At 36.8% G+C, this 18,198-nt stretch overlaps 1 protein-coding gene across 1 annotated transcript in view; it reads right to left on the bottom strand.

The window, feature by feature from the left end:
* Nucleotides 1-18,198, bottom strand: part of LOC108530786 (neurexin-3-beta) — a 394,243-nt gene that overhangs the window by 156,744 nt on the left and 219,301 nt on the right. Inside the window, exons 3-4 of the mRNA XM_017873828.1 lie at nucleotides 6,070-6,159; nucleotides 414-721 (exon numbers count right to left, since the gene is read on the bottom strand). Coding sequence (XP_017729317.1) covers nucleotides 414-721; nucleotides 6,070-6,159 — 398 coding nt within the window. The remainder of the gene's footprint in view (nucleotides 1-413; nucleotides 722-6,069; nucleotides 6,160-18,198) is intronic.

Genomic DNA, 18,198 nt, shown 5'->3' with positions numbered 1-18,198 from the left:
CAAAGCCATCTGGAGAATGTGAATGAAATTGAAGTAGGATATAGGCTTTCATATGATAACAAATTTTCCTTCCCCTCCTTTCCCTTTCTGCTATTTGAAAAGAAAAGGTAATAAAATCAAAGGAGAGAGTATTTCATACTCAAAGTGTAGTCCATTGCTCATTTTGAATAACAACTTTACCATTTCAGGGATAAATACAATAAGAATAACAACCCATGAGTGCCACAGACTTTTATGACTTCTTTAGCAATGACTTCACCCTTCTCTTCTCCTGGGTCTCATTACTGTGAGTATCGGCAGGCATCCTTCTTACATAGTAATTCAAACTCTTTAGCTACATGAAACAATGACCATGATAACAATGTTTCAAAGATAAAAATGCAGATGCAATTAATACTTGGAAAAAGGCCTACCTGAATGCTGGCGGTAGAGCGATTCTTACGGGTTGTGGTAGTCGCCATTGTAGTAGTGGTTTCCATGACAGTAGTAGACATTTCTGGTGGCATGGAGGTCGTCTGTGTTGTTCCCAAAATTGATGGGACTTCTCCAACCAGCCGAACACTTCCATTGATTTTAATATTGGGGTTGTTCTCAGCTGCCATGTTCAGTACTTTCAAACCATCATAATAGAGCCCAGAGAGTTGGCCTTGGAAGAGGCGTCCTTTGTCCTTTCCACCAATGGCTATTTGCGCCTGAGTGTTGAAGATGGTTAACTGCCGGCCTAGTGGGTTGGGTGGAGGAAACATTATTATTCTCATACATTTTCCCTGTTTGCCTTACCTGGTCTAAATGGACCAGGCATCATAACAGGCTTCCTTGAGCAATTGAAGGGGAGGAAAAAATAGACACAAAACCTCAGTACTGACGTTAGCAAGTAACATTTCATTATGGTTATCTCTTCCACTGTCTAGCTGAAAATCTTTGATAACTTGAACAATCAAGTCTCTATTTCTTTACAGTGAGGAAGAAGAAAACTTGGTGCAATGATAAGAGGTATTACAGTCCTCTTGGGTATATAATTGTGGATGACAGAAAGAAACACTCAAATCAGGTGATGACCAGAATAAATTACAGATACCTACTGCATTAATTTTTAAAGCTATGAAGTAAAATAATGAGAATGAAAAGAATTATATATGGACAAAAAAAACTCAGTGAGGTGACTCAGAAAACTAAGCTTAAAAACTAGGCCTGATAATTAAATTAGCTGAAATTAAATTTTAGTTAAGAGACTTGGACTCATTGCATACTTGTAAAAATGAACTACTAGTCACCAAACATATCATTTCTCATCACCAAACATTTCCTATAAATCTTCATAGGGCATAATATTCTATTTTCTGTTTAACAAAATCATGAGAGATAAATTCCTATCTCTATTAATCGGTTTTTAGGAGGATGGATTATGGACCCACAACTAAATTATTCCCTCAGTATGAAATATAAGCATATTGGTAATGCTCCAGTCCTGGGGAAGTTGTCCTTCAGATTTAATAAATTTTTTTAAAGTGGATGGGTATTAATGAAGAAAGCAACACACAAACTCCTTAAAATGACATAGAGGTGTGTTAGTGAGTTGAAGAGTATCAGTAGCTCACTTTATTTCAAGTTTCCACGTTGACACTGTTTATACCACTCTGAAAAGTATCAAAATAAAAAATCATACCAGTATAGAGTTTAGAAGAATGAAACCCAACTAAACTTACTCCCAACTCTTTCTACTTATAAAACTCTCTCTCAAGTACAAGATTTTTTTTTCCCAAGAAAACTCAAAGGGCTTTTTAAAACTTATTGCAATTTATCAGAACAGCAACATGCTAAGGCCTTCTTTACTGTTATTTCTCTAGATAAATTCATCTTGCTTTTCCATATGAAGGAAAAAAGAAAGACGTAATAATGGAATTAAATATATGCCTTCTGAATTTTTCTCCACTTAATGATCAAACAAGGCTCCACTCATTCTTAATCTAATCACCTGAATTACCTTAGCCAGAAATAACTAGAAACGATTTTGTTATTTCTGGCTACTTAATAAAAGGAGAGTGTTTTAACAACTGAGTTTTTTGCTTTATAATATTCAGTATCAACAGAGGGATAATGTCATGTTTGGGCTTTAAAAATCTACCACTATTATATGGTCTTCAAGGCTACACAATGCTGACCTATCCTTGAATTCCTGGTGTATAATGTGAAATACCTTCTCAATGTATAACGATGAAAGAAATGGAAGTGGCAGAGAAGAGAATGCTCTTCTGTCAGAGGATACTCCTTAGATAAGAGTTAATTCTGCTCACTGGGTGACTCATAGTGCCCATTAATCAAGAATGATTTCTAAATAATACCCCCTCTGGAAGCTTTCAACACTGCAGTATAGTGAATTGGCCAGAGAACTTTGTTATAGTGAAAACGATCTATACTTTATAAAAATCTCCAGAATCTGAAAATGGGATCTGCTGGCCTTAATGATTACAGAATTACCCAGATCCCAAGGGTGCAATCAAAACAGATCTCATAGATTTTCATCATTTTCTCAGCAATTCATTTAGTGTGTTGTGCGTATGCATCATTGTCTGTATTTTGTCCTCTGTCCTCTTCACACAAGATGCAGCAGAAAGTTCAATGCATAATAACACTAAATAATCTGCTGGAGTTCATACTTCTTTACTGTTTATTGTTAATGGTTGTTTTTGTTTTTGTTTTTTTGTTTTTCTGGAAGCCCTGAGCTTACTACAAAAGAAATGAAATGATGGAAGGGGAAAATAAATTCTCCCTCAACCCCACAGAGGCATTTGAAGCAGCTTAACATAATAAATTAGAAGCAGCTGCCTAGTAGAAGATTTCTAGGATAAAATTTCAGTGTCTTACATTAGACAGCCTTAATGCCAAGAGATACCTTCCGTGCACACAACTGCTGGCCAATCATAATATTTATCCATCTCTTTATTTTGTTTATAGTTCACTGGTGATAAGTTAACAGTTATACTTGATTACCGGTAGAAAATCTCACATTCTAATATTCTTGAAAATAATTCACAATGATAACCTCTATAATAGTTTCTCATCTTATTTCTCCAGTGGTGTTATTATGCCAATGCTTACAAATAAAAAGAGGGTCAGAGAAAACTGAAATGCAAAGCCGAATTACACTGGCTAGAGATGATGAGTCTCCTTCATTCCATTTGCCATCATTCACTCCACAAAGTGCTCTTTGCCTATTCAAGACTTATCCAAGCATCAGGAAAGGCAAGGCAGGTTTCCTGGGCTGCAAGATTAAACTGCCCCTCTACTCCCGACTACAGCTACTTTCCCAGAGAGATCTGACTCATCACTTCTTGAGAATAAGACCCTGGTGGAGTGCGACAGTAAAGGGGGTTCTCTATGTTTCAGTTTTTCATCTTGCCATAGGAAGTGTTGGTTTTTCTGTTTGCTTGTTTGTTTCATGGTCTGTTTCTGGCTAGATATGCTTTTCTGCTGTAGTAAAACCCTCTCCTAGCCCCCTGTACCTTGGATTAGGTGGTTAATGGCAAAGCAACCAATCAGTAAAGGAATAGTAGAGCACTCTCAGTGTCCTGCCATCCCTTCCTCTGATCAATTTATCTCTCAGATAAACAGGGGTTAGTGAATAACAGAAATAACCATCACTATTCATTCCCTATGAAGAATGGGAAGAACTGACCAGTTTCTTTTTATCATTTGCCCAAGATTTCACAAAATCAATGCCAGATCTCATCATTCTCATTATTTTCACTCATGGCTTATGATCAGATTTTTATAATAACTGACCATTATATGTACATAAAGACATATATATACATACACATATGCATATTTATGTATATATATCCTAATCTGAGAACTATTTTATCTTTCTTAATACAAAATTTTGTTATAACACCAGTACAGGAATTGTAGCAGGTTACTTTTTGTTTTAGATGCCCATCCTCTTGGAAGTCATTAATTATTACCTCATTTGGACATCAAGTTCACATACTGCTTAAATTAAATCTTTGCATGTCTCCAGTCAGTGTTGCACAAAGACTAATTAATTAAACCTCAGAACACCCTTGGGGAATAGGCAGTATTATTTTTCCTGTCCTCAGATGGGAAATCTGAGATATAGAGAGGTTAAGTGGATTGTCTAAGGTCAGAAAGTTAGTCAATAGTAGACAGAGCCAGAAAAGAGACTTGGGAAAGGTATGACCCAGCTCTCCTCCCCAATGACAGAAATGACTCCAAACAGGCATTCCAAATACTTCCAAATGCATCTGTCTAATCATCCATCTATCTTTACCCTTTATATCATCGTCTTTACAGGTCTTTGGTATATTTTATTTCTTTTGAAGGGAAGGTTAGCTAGGCAGAGGAAGAGGTAAGATAATAGAATGAATAGATGTTACTCACCCAAATTACAACAAACATTTTTTTTCAGTGAACAAAATGCAGAAGAGAAACTCACGGGTTGAAAATAATTCTTTTCAATATTATATGCATATATAATCATACATATATTTAATTAAGAAACTAGGATATCTTCCCCCGTCCCACTCAACCACCCCTCCCCCGCATCCCAACCCCTCAACTTGAATAATTGAAAGCATCCTTTTATGTGAAAGCCAACGGATAACAATTCTATTGTAAGAAAAACTAAAAGCCTACTAATAACTTTATAATGGTTTATACAAATGAAAATGCCTGGCATGCTATTAAACTTAGACTTAAAAGGCAATGGAGTAAAATAAAATATTATTAACATAAAATTGAAAGAAACAAAAAAGTTTCTCAGGCACATGAGACTCAGACATGCATCTAGTTTGCTTTTCCTGTTTAAAGTGAGGCAATCATTGTCTTCAATGTTAAAGGGACTTTATGAGCTGATGATTACTAAACAAAATTATTTGCTTTTAGAGTTATTCTTATTTTAATTAGACCACATACATTAAAACAGGGCAAACAGTTAAGACTTCGTGAGGATTTTCCACGTTTAAAGGTCTGAATGTCTTCCTCCAACTTAAAACTGTAGTAGTCCTTTGCTCTTTAGGTTGTATACTAAGTAATATACCTGGTTACTTCTTCTATATAACTCAATGAAATCTCTACAAATGTTAAGAGCTCCCTTAAGGTGTTGAGACAAGAGTAGCTTATATTGGCTCAACAATAACAAAAAAGAGTAAATATCTTCTTAGAGACTTTTTTCTTCATTGAAAGACAATGGTTTATTTCCTAACAGCTAGAAGCTACACAGGAAAATTCTAACATCAGTTATAACCGCTGCCCTCTTTTATTAACAGTGGTTGTTGTCTCCAGCAAATCAGAGACTGCTGTTTTGCCTTTCATGAACCTTTTCTTTTCCAACTCATTATGTTAACTACTTACACTTTTGTTGCATAAAACATCAAATACACAAGGGTATCCACACAACCAAAGTGTAAAATAAGTTTGTGTTTGTGTTTAGTTTCAGTCAGCAACTAGGACACAATTAATCTCTTAGAAAATAATTTTGCCTCTGTAGGTTTTAAAGGCAAAATTCATCTTTTTCATCTTTTAAGAACAAATGTTTAAAAAAAATGCTCCCCTTATAATATTTGTTTTAAGTAGTTTAAGTTACAAGAGTCAATCTATGGTTTTTTGTTTGTTTGTTTGTTTGTTTGTTTTGTTAACCATGCTTCAAGCCAAAACAGCTTCAAGGTGTAAGTTTAAAAAGCACTTTTGAAACTTCTTTAGAAAGCTTTGGTGTAAAAGGTAATTTAAAACAAATTAATAAATAATGTCATGCAGTGGTTAAATTGCCATAATACATTTCTGTTCTAGAAGTTCCTGGAATTTCTTGTTTGTGTTTGTCATGCTGATAGCAGACTAGAAGTTAGTCCCTTTAACTGTATTTTAATGGCAATGTATTATAGCATGATTTATCAACATATGGCAGGTGGAAGCTGACACAAATTATAATGAAAATTAAAACAGTCATTTATGCAGCAGGCGATTATCATTTAAGGAACATTTATTTGCAGGCTTTAAAAATGAGGGTTTAGGATCAAATGATTTTAAAATGAAAGTTTTAATGACGGTTACCTTTTTCCTGCAGCCACTCCTCTACAGGCCGATTATATTTGAAGGGGATTTTCTGTTTTACCATTTGGAAGCGTTCATTATCAGTGTTGCCTTTAAAGTTTAAAAAACAGCTTAAAGAACAATCTGAAAAGTCAATAAGTCATTCAAAAACATCCTAGGTTTTTTGGTTTGTTTTATGAAGTTTTTAGAGATAGATATCAATTTATCTTTAGTAGAGGTGGAGTTGAAGTCACTCTGCCCTTGGCTGATAGGTTTAAAGGTCAGGTTAGTCTTAGCCATGCAGTACTCCATCATGTTTTGGAAAAGTGGCATGGAATGGGAATCCTTAAGTGGTTTGGCCGTTTTATCTTCACTCTCTCTCCATCTCATCTCAACCATACCTTAATTGGGCCAGTTGAGGCACAAGGATCTCCTTGACCCATGAGTAATTCAGCTGTCAGATCAGTTTCACGTGTGAGAGGGAATCCTCACTCCAGTCAGGCAAGCTCCACTATTAATCTACTGTATTCCCATCAGAAACACAGGGCCATGTCTTTCTTTTCTTCTCCTCTCAAGTGTTTGCAACTGCTTTATGTTCTGACAGAGGGAAGGCAGAGAGGACAATTTAAGCCTTGATGGCCAAGGGAGACTTCTTATTCCATAAAGGATGTCCTTGCATCTCATTACCTATGTCAAAGAGGTAGATCAGTACAGATAACCTTTTATATCACTGTCTTTCCAGATTTGTTCCACATTTTAAAATAAGGAAACTCAAAATCTGGAAATAGAGATAATTATAAATATAGGGATATAACATTTGTAGCCTTTTGAGCACCTATATTTTATAATAGACACTGATTTTGTATATTTAACCTCCCTCCACTTCCCTCCCTTCCTCTCTCCCTCCTTCTTTCTCTTTCTCTTACCTTACTATGAGAGGACCTTCCTGCATAAGCATCCATTCATAAAGCCTGTTAGGAATACTTCTTCCAAGCATGAAATATCTAATTAGTTTCAAGGCTCAAACATAATGGTTTTAACTGCTAGTATGCCCCCCTCTTCCTTCATAACTGTTATTACCACTGCTGAATGGTTTCCATAATTAGGACAGACTTGGAGAGTGGTACTGTGGAGATACACCCTTAATGAATATGCTTCAAATAACAAAATGATGAAGCCATGCCTTGGGAACTGTTCTATCTCATCAACCAACCTCACATTGATCTGGCAGAAATTAGTGAATTGTAATTCATTACTTTGATTCACAGGCCTATATTGCAACTTGGGGAACTCCATTCCAAATTACCAATATTAAAATGAAAGAAAATCTCAAACCAGGTGGCCTGGAAACAATTTACAAAGAAGTCTAAAAGCCATAAAGAATATTAGAATTGCATATAGCATCAGACCAAATGAATAGGGGCATGCTAAAGCATTTCAACTGCAGGGCCATCTCCATATAGGAGTCATTATTGGCTGAGAAGATTCCACCTGGAATAAACTGGTACCTACCTTCTGTGTTGGGAAGGTAGGGGTGTAGGATGGGAAAAGGGTAGCAATACTGGAGGATGTTCACAAGGTTCCCCATTCACTTCTCATATAGACAAATTATTCTAAGAAGCTGACTCATATCTTTACTACCAGGAATTTTAAAAATAAGAACTTATAAAACAGGCAACTATGAATCTGCTTCTAGCCTATGTTTTGGGACCGTATCTGGTTGGTACAGGGTATAACATATTAATGCATCAAAAAATAAAATGCAATAAAAACAATTAACAGTTTTGAATTACAGTGGATAATTTAAAATTTTCCTCAAGGAATCATTTCTCATAGAAAACAATGGAGAGGGCAGGCAAGGAGGAAAAAGAGAAAGGCAACTTAATTTCTTGGTGCTTCAATAGCCCGTGGTGAAAGACTATAGCTATGGATTAGAGATCATTATAATGGTCTACCTTGGTAGGTCTTGGGACAACGTTCTATTCATTAAAAACAAAGTTGGGTAAACTTTTTAGATGTTTTCATAGAAAAGAACGTGTACCTTTTGAAACAAACCTACATCTATAACTCATAATCCTACCCTACAGGTGACAGATACCATAAAGGATTTCATTCATCCTCCAGGGTTTTAGACACAACAGAATACCATACTGAGAAAAGGTAATTGGCTTGGGCCGGATCTGCCTTGAATGTATCCTATTACTTTGGGTTTTCTGTATCCGCCATTGTTGGCTACACATTAAATATATTAATGACCTTCATTCTACTTACTATGGAATAGATTAGTGAAGTCAATAGCAAGTATAAAGCTACATATTCTTAGCAAAATGCAGGGCAAAATCAGAAGTAACTAAAATTCCAAATGTCTAGAATTTAATTGCACCAAATTAATTAAGAAGCTGTATTAATTTACTTCCTCCAAATACTTAGGGCTCTTGGCCCTCCTAAGCATCCCCACCCTCATCATAAGCATCCCCACCCTCATCATCTACTCTCTTTCAAATGTAAAGCACCACAGAAAATAATCTGGGGCATGGTACAGGCTAGAAAAGAAATAACTAAGTTAGATAAACAGTAGGTGACATGGGGAAGGACAGCATGGCCATGATTCAACCTTAGACCCTTCTGAAAGTGACAGAGAGTCATTCTTCTCCACCTCAGCTTTAAAGACATTTAGAAAAAAGTTTTAAGTTTTCCACACCAGATTGATAGTATCTGGCACTAAGGATAGCAATCTTGCATGCTGTTAAAAGTTGTGAAAGATGGAAGGTCATTTGGAAAACCAAATTTGTTTAAATTGCCGCATTAACATTGTTCTTAGTCTCTTTTCATGTTCTTGTTGGTTTTTATTTTAATTTATCTCAAACATTAGTAAGAACTATTTTAGAAACATGTGCATGAGAATGAATTATTTGCCCCATGCCCCATTTGCTAGGTGGATTGAAGAGCAAACAACCTTCTAAACATAAGTATTCTTATACAGGGCTACTCTAAAAGCTGAAAAAACCTCACCAAATTCACATACATTCTTATTAAATCTTTAATGATATTCAGTCATACATTTCATATAGCAACAAGTATGTACATTTAAACAAAGTGTGAAATCAATTCTTCAACAGAAAGTGATGGCTATACTCAAGAAAGAATGGCCTTATGAGTAGTAAACATCATAATATCATTAAAAGTAGGCATATGTGCATTACTAATTAGAGAGAAAATGTAATAACTTCATTTCTTAAGCACACTGAGAAATCTATAAATTGCACAAAGAGATCTTCAAATAAACCGTTCTTAAATTACTTCTGTGGATCCAACACCTATATGGGACTGGATTTTAGAAAAAACATATTATTCACATTTTATTATACTTAAATATATGTGTGTTTATTCCCATCTATTTTTGATAAGGGATTGAGAATGTTATACATTTGGCCTCTTCTGGTCATTTTCATTTGGACCACTGGCTCTAAAGTATTTCAATTCTTGGAGACGTGTGCAACAAGCACATGCACTGTGGAATTATAATATTGTGAAGAACAGAATACTTTGAGGTGAAAGTATTGAAGCCCAACTGGTTCATAGTTCCAACCTTTACACTCCAACCTCACATTTCCCACTTTGGGTGAATCCACTTGGGTGAATCCACTTAGGATAAAAGGAAAAGGGAAAGACACGGAAAGCAAACTGACCCTTGAGTAGGCCTGAATATACATCAATCCGTCTTTAAGGTGAGACTCAAAATTTGTTAACAGTCTCCAAGGAATACAATTATCTCAAGTGAAAAACTGAAAAATAGAACTCTTGTGTAGCATGGAAAATAAATTTTACAACACTGTGCTTACACTTTATTGGTCCAAACCTAGGTCCTATTTAATTAGAAGGTATACTAATACTCTTAAAGCCATAATCAAAACAGCATAGGAGTTAAGACCATGGGCTCTGGAGACAAATCTGGTTTTGAGTTCTAACTTTATCACTTATTAGCTGTGTGACCTTGGGGAAGTCACTTGGCCTCAGTTTCCCCATTTCTCAATTTACCATAGGACTTAGTATAGAATAACAGGGAGTACAGCATATTTAAACTATTATTATTAATATTACTCAACTCTTTTCTAATGATCAGAAGGAAGCTCATTAGTTCCATGGTGTCCTTCCCTCGTCACACTACCTTATCAGTCCTTCATTCAAACATGACCGTATTCTATTTGGTCTCACAAAAATCATCTTCCAAAGAGCAACTGACCATAGAAAATGTAACATCCTTAATATTCCCTTAAATCTCTTATCTATCACTTTATATGTTTCTGTATCTTCTAAAACATACTCAGCTAAACCCATTTCCAAAACAAAGTGGATTTCTAAAACCACTGAAAGTAAAAGAGCAATTCAGGCATTGACAAATGTGATTTCTTGGTCCAGCCAAGGTAATGATGATATACTGCTGCTAAGTTGAGAAAGAGTGGCTTAAAGGTTCTGCCAATTTGCACCAGGCTGGCAGAAAGCACTTTCTTGCAGGTAGACTATTAATACCACCTGAGATGTTGTCAAGCACATGGACATGCTAATAGGAATATCCTAACAACATTCATCTGTGCAAAATGAATGCCAAAGGTATTTTTGAATTTTGTCTTGAGCCCTGAAATAAAGGAGGAAAAATATTTTCTTTATTGCTTTGTTGACACTAAAAAAATCAGACTGTGGGTCTAATGAACACTCAAAGAACAAATGCTATGTATTAAAACCAGAGGCAAAAAGAAAATCAATGTAGTGGTACTGCTGCCCTCAAGTACTAGGGCAGTTTAGAGGCCCTTGCCATGTGTCTTTCCCCAAAGAACTTTCTAAGTTTCAGAGAAAGTATATGACACTAAAGGAAGGGAACTCCAGGAACTCTGAGCTTGGCTCGAGTCACATTTCTGGCATTATCCCAGGTCAACTCAGAGTCAGAGAGGGAGGTGTTGCGCACCCAAAGGCCATCTAGAATATTTGGCCACTTGTAAGTGATAGATGGATCTCAGCAAAGAACTAATATCTTGTATTTATAAAGTGCCTTTCGACCAAGGAGCTCAAAATGTAATTATAAGCATCATCTCATTAATCCTCACTACACACCTTTGGGGCAGAAGAAAAAAGAACTATTTATATGTTGCGAGCCTTGATCCTTCAATGTGCCAAAGTAAAGAAATTAATGTCTTGGAACAGAAAACTGATCGGCTTGGGGGAAGTAAATTAATAGATCCAGAGAACAAGGGAATTATTAAGTAAGGGAGCTTTTAAAGTGGTTCCTTGAGCCAGGGAGACCCTGGAAAGAAGTGCAAATCACCCTGGCCTACACCAAGTTGGCTGATAAAGCTCACCTGTACATGTCTTGTGGATATGTTCTGATAATGGCAAATATATATGGGTAGACAGTATCATTTTCTTCCTAAATTAAAGTTGTAGTATGGATTTACCAACTCTAGGCTGTGCTAGTTGAACTGTTGAAGCAAAGATGGCCCCAAACATGAGTGAAAGGAACATTGGAGTCAGACGAACTTTGAATCAAGTCCAATCAGACATTTATCAGTTTTGTGAACTTGGGCAATTTATTTAATCTAGGTGAGTCTTGGTGTCTTCATCTGTTTGTTTTATCCAAATTAAATGCAAAATCTCAGGCAAGGGCTTAGCTTTTGGGGAGCCAAAAGAGGTTGGGTGTTGAGAGAGCCTTTGATTTATTTTAATTCTTAGGATCTTTCCCTAACACTTGTCTAAGGCTTAGAAAAGAAAGTTCTTTCTCCCAGTAAGGAGGCTTAAACACCATGGGGATGGGAGTGAGCGTAAATCCTCACCTTGAGAACCTTCCAAACCCTTTTTCAGTCTTGATAATTTCATTGAGCTCTAGCCTCTGCCTATGTTGTCTCACTGATGAGCCTGTAGATATTTAGTTATCATGTCCAAATATCTTTTTTTTTTTTTTCTTTGAGATGGGCAGGCTGGAGTGCAGTGGTGTGATCTTGGCTCACTGCAGTCTCAGCCTCCCGAGTAGCTGGGACTATGGGCATGCGCCATCATGCCCCGCTAATTTTTAGTAGAAATGGGGTTTCACTATGTTGGCCAGGGTGCTCTCGAACTCCTGACCTTGTGATCCGCTCACCTCGACCTCCCAAAGTTCTGGGATTACAGGCATGAGCCACCACACCTAGTCTATCATGTCCAAATATCTTACAGACTATGGAATAGGAATGAAACCATGCTAGAGATGTAACCCTGGTATATTATGTCCAGCTGTCCAAATGTTCATGCCCTATTCCTCGACCTTTGTTGCTGGTTGAATATACATGTTTTGTGCATACATGTTAATATTAGACTTCTCTTTCATACCCTAAACAAATCAAAGATCCATTTTTGCTGAGGTATTATGATACTAAAATGATTTACTTTGATGCAATAATTACAACATATATTACCAATTATTATCCTTTCTCTGTACTTTGAGTCCATTTGTAACTCACTTCCTGAAGCTCATTTCTCCTAGGGTTTCTCCTCATCAAGGATACTTTCAATCCCAGTTAGGTTAATAAAACTGGGCCCAGGAGATTGCAACCTCTTTATTCATTCCTATAATTTAGGAGAATATTTTCAAGCAACTTCAAATGAAACTTTCTTCAGTATGCCAGGTCAACCTGGCACCAATTCTTTATTTAAGACCCCCTCTTAAAAATGCCATGTTATAAATTAACAAAACATAAACTGACTATAAAATTTGCTTTCCTTCCTCAAATGTTGTCACTTTCTTTCCTTCTATAATTATTCTGAAATATACACTGAAGCTACAGTAGTTGATTTCAATGTCTGAATTTTGTCTAGTTCCTTTCTGGTAACCATGCTTAGTTTTAGCCATGTCTTAGTGCATTTTAAGTTTTAGTTTCTTCATATTTAAAAGGGGATCATAATAATAATTGCAACATGGGATTGTTGTGAGAATAAAAAGGAAATGTGTGTAAAGCATGTTGCAAATCTGTGGCACATAATAATCCCTCAATATATGATTTGTTATAACAAGTGCCTGATTCAGGAGAGTTAAACTAAAAAGAAGGCAAACTCCACAAAATTACTTCCCTACAGAATTTTGGTATCAAATATTTTCAAAAATCCTTTTCAAAATAAAGCTTTAATGTTTGCTCTTCAGTCATTTGACATGTGATCCCTTCAAGATTTCCCCAGGTGCCTTTCCTCTTATCACTTATTTCCTCCTTGCTGCAAAAGGCACACAGTGTTATTTTGGGGCTCACTCTTCCCCGTGATCCATGCCTTCCCACGTGTCCACCCTCTGTGTGATCTCCGCTTCTCTGTAATGTTGTTCTTCCTTTTATTTCTATCTACCCTCATCCTCCCACTCCCCATCCCCATCTCCTCTCATTCCTCTCATGTTTGGTTTTTTATTTCTAAGTAGAGAACATCAAACTAATGTTTTTGAAGCCAGAATGCCAGAATATTTTATTTAAATTCTGTTCATTTAAATATACATATGTGGTGTCCCCACACAGCTCAGAGGACAGGGAGGAGGTTTGTGAGGACAATTTCACTGCACAAACACAGGAACACAAGAATATTGTCATCCTGTGAACAGGAAAGTCATGCCATTATTAATATCTCTGATGCTCAAGAAACTTATGACATAGTAATCCTTCCCTTTAGAGCTGATAGAATTGCCAGTGTTTATAAATTGAAGACGTTTTAGACCAACCTTGAACCCCCATGCCTAAGAATGAATTTATTATTTCCAAAAGATCTAAAAGTAACAATCACTGTTCTAGTCACCACACACAGGAGGCCTGACTATTATAGTGATTTGCAACTGTTGCTTAAACAACTACATCATAACAGGACCACATATTAAGCTTGTTTCCAACTAAAACTCAAGACAGTTTCTAGTTGAATGGTTTCCCAAAGAAATTATTCCATGTTGCATTCATACAACATACTTTATGAACTTCAAACAGGTATTTATATCTCATTAAATGTATTCTTTTTGTTTCATAACAGCATTCAAACATGATAAGAAAAAGTTTGTCTCTAGGATTTTGTTTCTGGTAGGAGATACCTCTCTTAGCTTTGTGTTATCTGCAAACTTAATAAGCATATCTTTTGTGCATTCATTCTAGTCCCTGAATAGAAAGATTATGATGGAGCTATAAAATATCTAAAAATACTTTGAAACTCCTCTGTGTCAGAGGTGAGGTTTGATTCTCCAACCTTGATTGTGGGCTGGACTTAGTGACTTGATTCTACACAGTAAAATACGGTAGAAGCAACAGTGTGTGGACTTAGAGACTAAGTCATAAAAGGTGCTCTCTCTCGGACCACTCAGTTCGAGCAAGCTAGAGTCTTGTCATGAAGACATTTAAAAGGTTCTGTGGAAACATACATAAGGCAAGGAACTGAGCCAGAGAGTAACTGATGCTTCCAGTCAACATCCATGTGAGTGAAAGATTTCCAGGTAATCAGATCTTCCAGGCCTAGATAACACTGAGATCACTACAGCCCTAGTTCATACCAACTGCAACTCATCAGACATCTTAAGCCAGAATCACTCAACTAAGCTGCTATCAAATTCTGACCTATAGAAACTGAGATAATAAATGCTTTTATTATTTAAGTGTACCTCGAACTTTACAGCGTAACCAGAAAGCTTCAAATGATGGAACACAGGCAGGTCTCTTTAAGATCCCTTCATAGTTCTCTGTACATTACAGTATACTTCTTTGGGGAAATTAAGATATACTCTGCACAGTATTTATAGTATCCTCCTTACCTACCAATTTGCTATTGCTATCCAAGAGAAAGTTACCCTAGCATGCGTGAGTTTTTGTTTGTTTGTTTATTTGTTTTTTAATAAGTCCAGGTTAGTTCTCAGTCATCACCATATTCTTTTTTAAATCTAGCTAAATGTGTACCAATTTTTGGTCAAATGAAACACTGGAGAAGTTTTATATATCAGTCCCGAGTTTAAGAGATTCATCCTATTATACAATGTAAAATTTAGGACACTTTTCCCAAACTAGTTTTCTATTCTGACTGACTCCTGTTAATTATTTCTGAGCGAACATTAAAGGGGCTTAGAATTCAAGTTCCTTAAGCACTTCTAACGTTATTCATCTAAGACCCAGAAATTAGAGTTTCTTTGAAGAACTCTATTACCATTTTCTCACCATGTGAGGGGTGGAAGGGGACTGGATTTTCTTATTTATTTTGTTTGTATTCGTCCTTATAGTCTGAAGGAAATTCTTTTTGCTAAAGAATATATTAGTGACAGATGTAGATGTCCATTTAGGGAGTGAAGGAATTTCAGGTAATCACAAAGGTCCCTCTTTAGAGTAAATACTTTCCCATTTTATAATTACACAAAAACAGTTTCCGGGAGTAGAGTTTGCTGGGATTTATAGCTTATAATTTGAAAGAAGGAGCCCATAATTTTTAGGTTGTGGAGACCTCAAAGACCATCTAAGAAATATATTTTCTCTATTTCGATGTTTCTCAAACTTCTGCTTAGAACATCATTAGAAAAAGAACTCCTGGCAACAAGCAAACATCAGAGAGTATCGATCTTGAAGACAACTTTCTCCCCATAAAGTTAATAATTAAAGAATTGTCTACACTCCTATTTGTTCGGCTGCATAGAATTTTTAAGGCTTCTTAAAAATTAAACCAGCTGGCAGCCATGTATCATTTAGTGCAAGATTCAAAGGTCAGATATACACTATTAAAATGTGGTACAAGAATCAAAATTTTCCCAGAGAAGAAATAACCTCAGGGGATGCAGTAGTTGTAGTATATCTTGAATTCATACAATGCCTCGTTAATTCTACTTGGCAAATTAATTCAAATTGATTTGTTTGTGAGAACTGCAACATGGCCTCAAATCTGGCTACAAACAAAGGATAATGATAAACAAAGTACTGATCTCAGAGAAATGTCTAGGGAAAAGTATGGATCAGCATCGGGGCTGTTTTATAACATAACTATCTTACTTTAAAAAGAAAAGAAGAAAAGAGGAAAGGGAGAACATACCCTATATAAATATAAGACATTTTACAAATAACACTGATAGATCGTAAATGCCAAAAACAAAGGAAAATGAAATATTTGAAAGCATCCAAGGGAACATGAATGTGGATAATTTTTTAAATGGGCATTTCATTAAAAAAATCAATTTGACTTAAAGCAAAATGATCAGACATAGAGAAAAAGAGGAAAAAAATAAAGTAAGGCTTGGGATATGGCAGAAAGAATCAAGATTAATTTCAAAAAGCCATGTACTAAAGAAAAGAAAGGACAATCCCTTAGTGAAAAGTACTGATTTCCAACCTCAGCTTGAGACTTGAATCAGGGTTGGAAGGAGAAAATTTACGAGGGAAATATGATTATTAGAACCAGAGCCTTTCTTCTTTTCCAGTGTGTTAAATTGAAAAAATAATAGCTACAATCCCATTTCAAAATCTGTCTCTTGGTAGTGAGACTGTTACTCCTCTCACGACAGTTTGAATCTGTCTTTTCACCCTTGGGGTTCTGGGTGGGCTGTGGGACTTGCTTGGGCATATGGGCCACTAGCAAATGTGATATAAGCTGAGGCTTGAAGAGCCATCTGTGTATGAATGCTTGCCCTTGCCTGCTGCCTACACCTGAGATTGCCATGTGAACATCCATGAGAAAAGAAACCCAGCCATGTGAACCTACTCAGCCATCTGAGCTGAGGCCCCTGAGGGGTACATGAGGCCATCAAGATCATCTAGCTCCATCCAAGCCAACCCAGAAGAGAAGAAAACACCCACATGAGCCATGGAAATGTGAGCCCATAAATAACAAAGTTTTGGAGTGGTTTGCAATGCAGCGAACCTAAATGATATAGCCAGGAATTCAGGAGATCCAGGAAGAACAGGGGTCTGAGAGTGGGTGAAGGAAGCACCATCTCCTATGAGGGTTTCCATCAAGGCTCAGCAGGAGGAGGGAAGCAGCTCTGTTGCAGTCTCCGGAGTCAAAGGAGTTTGTGTGGCAAAAGTCTTAGGGGTGCAAGGATGGAGACATGGACAGCTGGGCCCCTGTTGCCTATTCTTAGCCCTGTTCCACTATCTAAGGAAAGAATTACCAAATCCAAAAGAAGAGATGCAATAATGCAGTTCCTGAGAGAATAGGGTAAGGCTGAGGGAGTTGGGAAAGGGAAGGAAAATCGGAGAAAGGTGGATGCATGTGTTGATGCTCCTCTGATCCTTGATTCTAGACATAGACTAGGGGAAGTACAGGGAATGAGGTGAGGATTGACTCCAAGATAATAATGAGTAGAGTTAAGTAGCTCCCTAAAGGGATAAGGTGCTACTTACCTGACCTCCTTCTATCACTCTTTGGATGAGAATTGGAGAGAAGATCTCTAAGAACAGCAGGCTGAATTCTGAATTTACTAGTAAGACTTTCTGGCACCCAGACCTCTCACCCCATCAATGAATTTTTCATTCCGTACATGATTTCATGGAGAGCACTGAAGGATTACTTTTTTTTTTTTTCTGAGCAAACAGGGCCTTCACTTTAATCCTTAACCATAACATTCCAAAACAAAACCATTTATGTTCCTGCAGGGTGTAAATACCCTTTGAATACTAGTCATGAATACCTTACCTATACTTAGACTAGAAAGGCATTCCTCCACCACATTCCCTAACAAACAACAGTAAAAACAAACCAGAACTCTGATTAAAGATCAAAATTAGACACACACACACACAAACAGTCCTACTTTGTAACCTTAGTTTTATCTTTTTTTCTGTTGTTCTGTTTTGTTTTGAGACAGGGTTTCACTCTCATGGCCCAGGCTGGAGTACAGTGGCAGGATCTTAGCTCCCTGCAACCTTCACCTCCTGGGCTCAAGCAATTCTCCCACCTTCTCCTGCCTCAGCCTCCCAAATAGGTGCAACTATAGGCGTGCATCTGTAGGTGTGAGCCACTGTGCCCAACCTGCAACCTTGGCTTTTAAAAAGCAGTCACACTGCCTCTTCAGCCCCTTTTAAAGTTTATGGATTAGCAAAAGCAGCCTTTTAAACTCACTGAGAAGAGTTTAGAAATCATTTCCCTAGGATGTTATAGCTGATATTTAAGGGGCATTTCTTTAGCACGTGAATGGCA

Source organism: Rhinopithecus bieti, unplaced genomic scaffold (assembly GCF_001698545.2).
Source record: "Rhinopithecus bieti isolate Rb0 unplaced genomic scaffold, ASM169854v2 scaffold_6782, whole genome shotgun sequence".
NCBI lineage: Eukaryota > Metazoa > Chordata > Mammalia > Primates > Cercopithecidae > Rhinopithecus > Rhinopithecus bieti.
The sequence above is the reverse complement of the archived record's forward strand: the minus strand, read 5'-3'. Positions and strand labels throughout refer to the sequence as shown.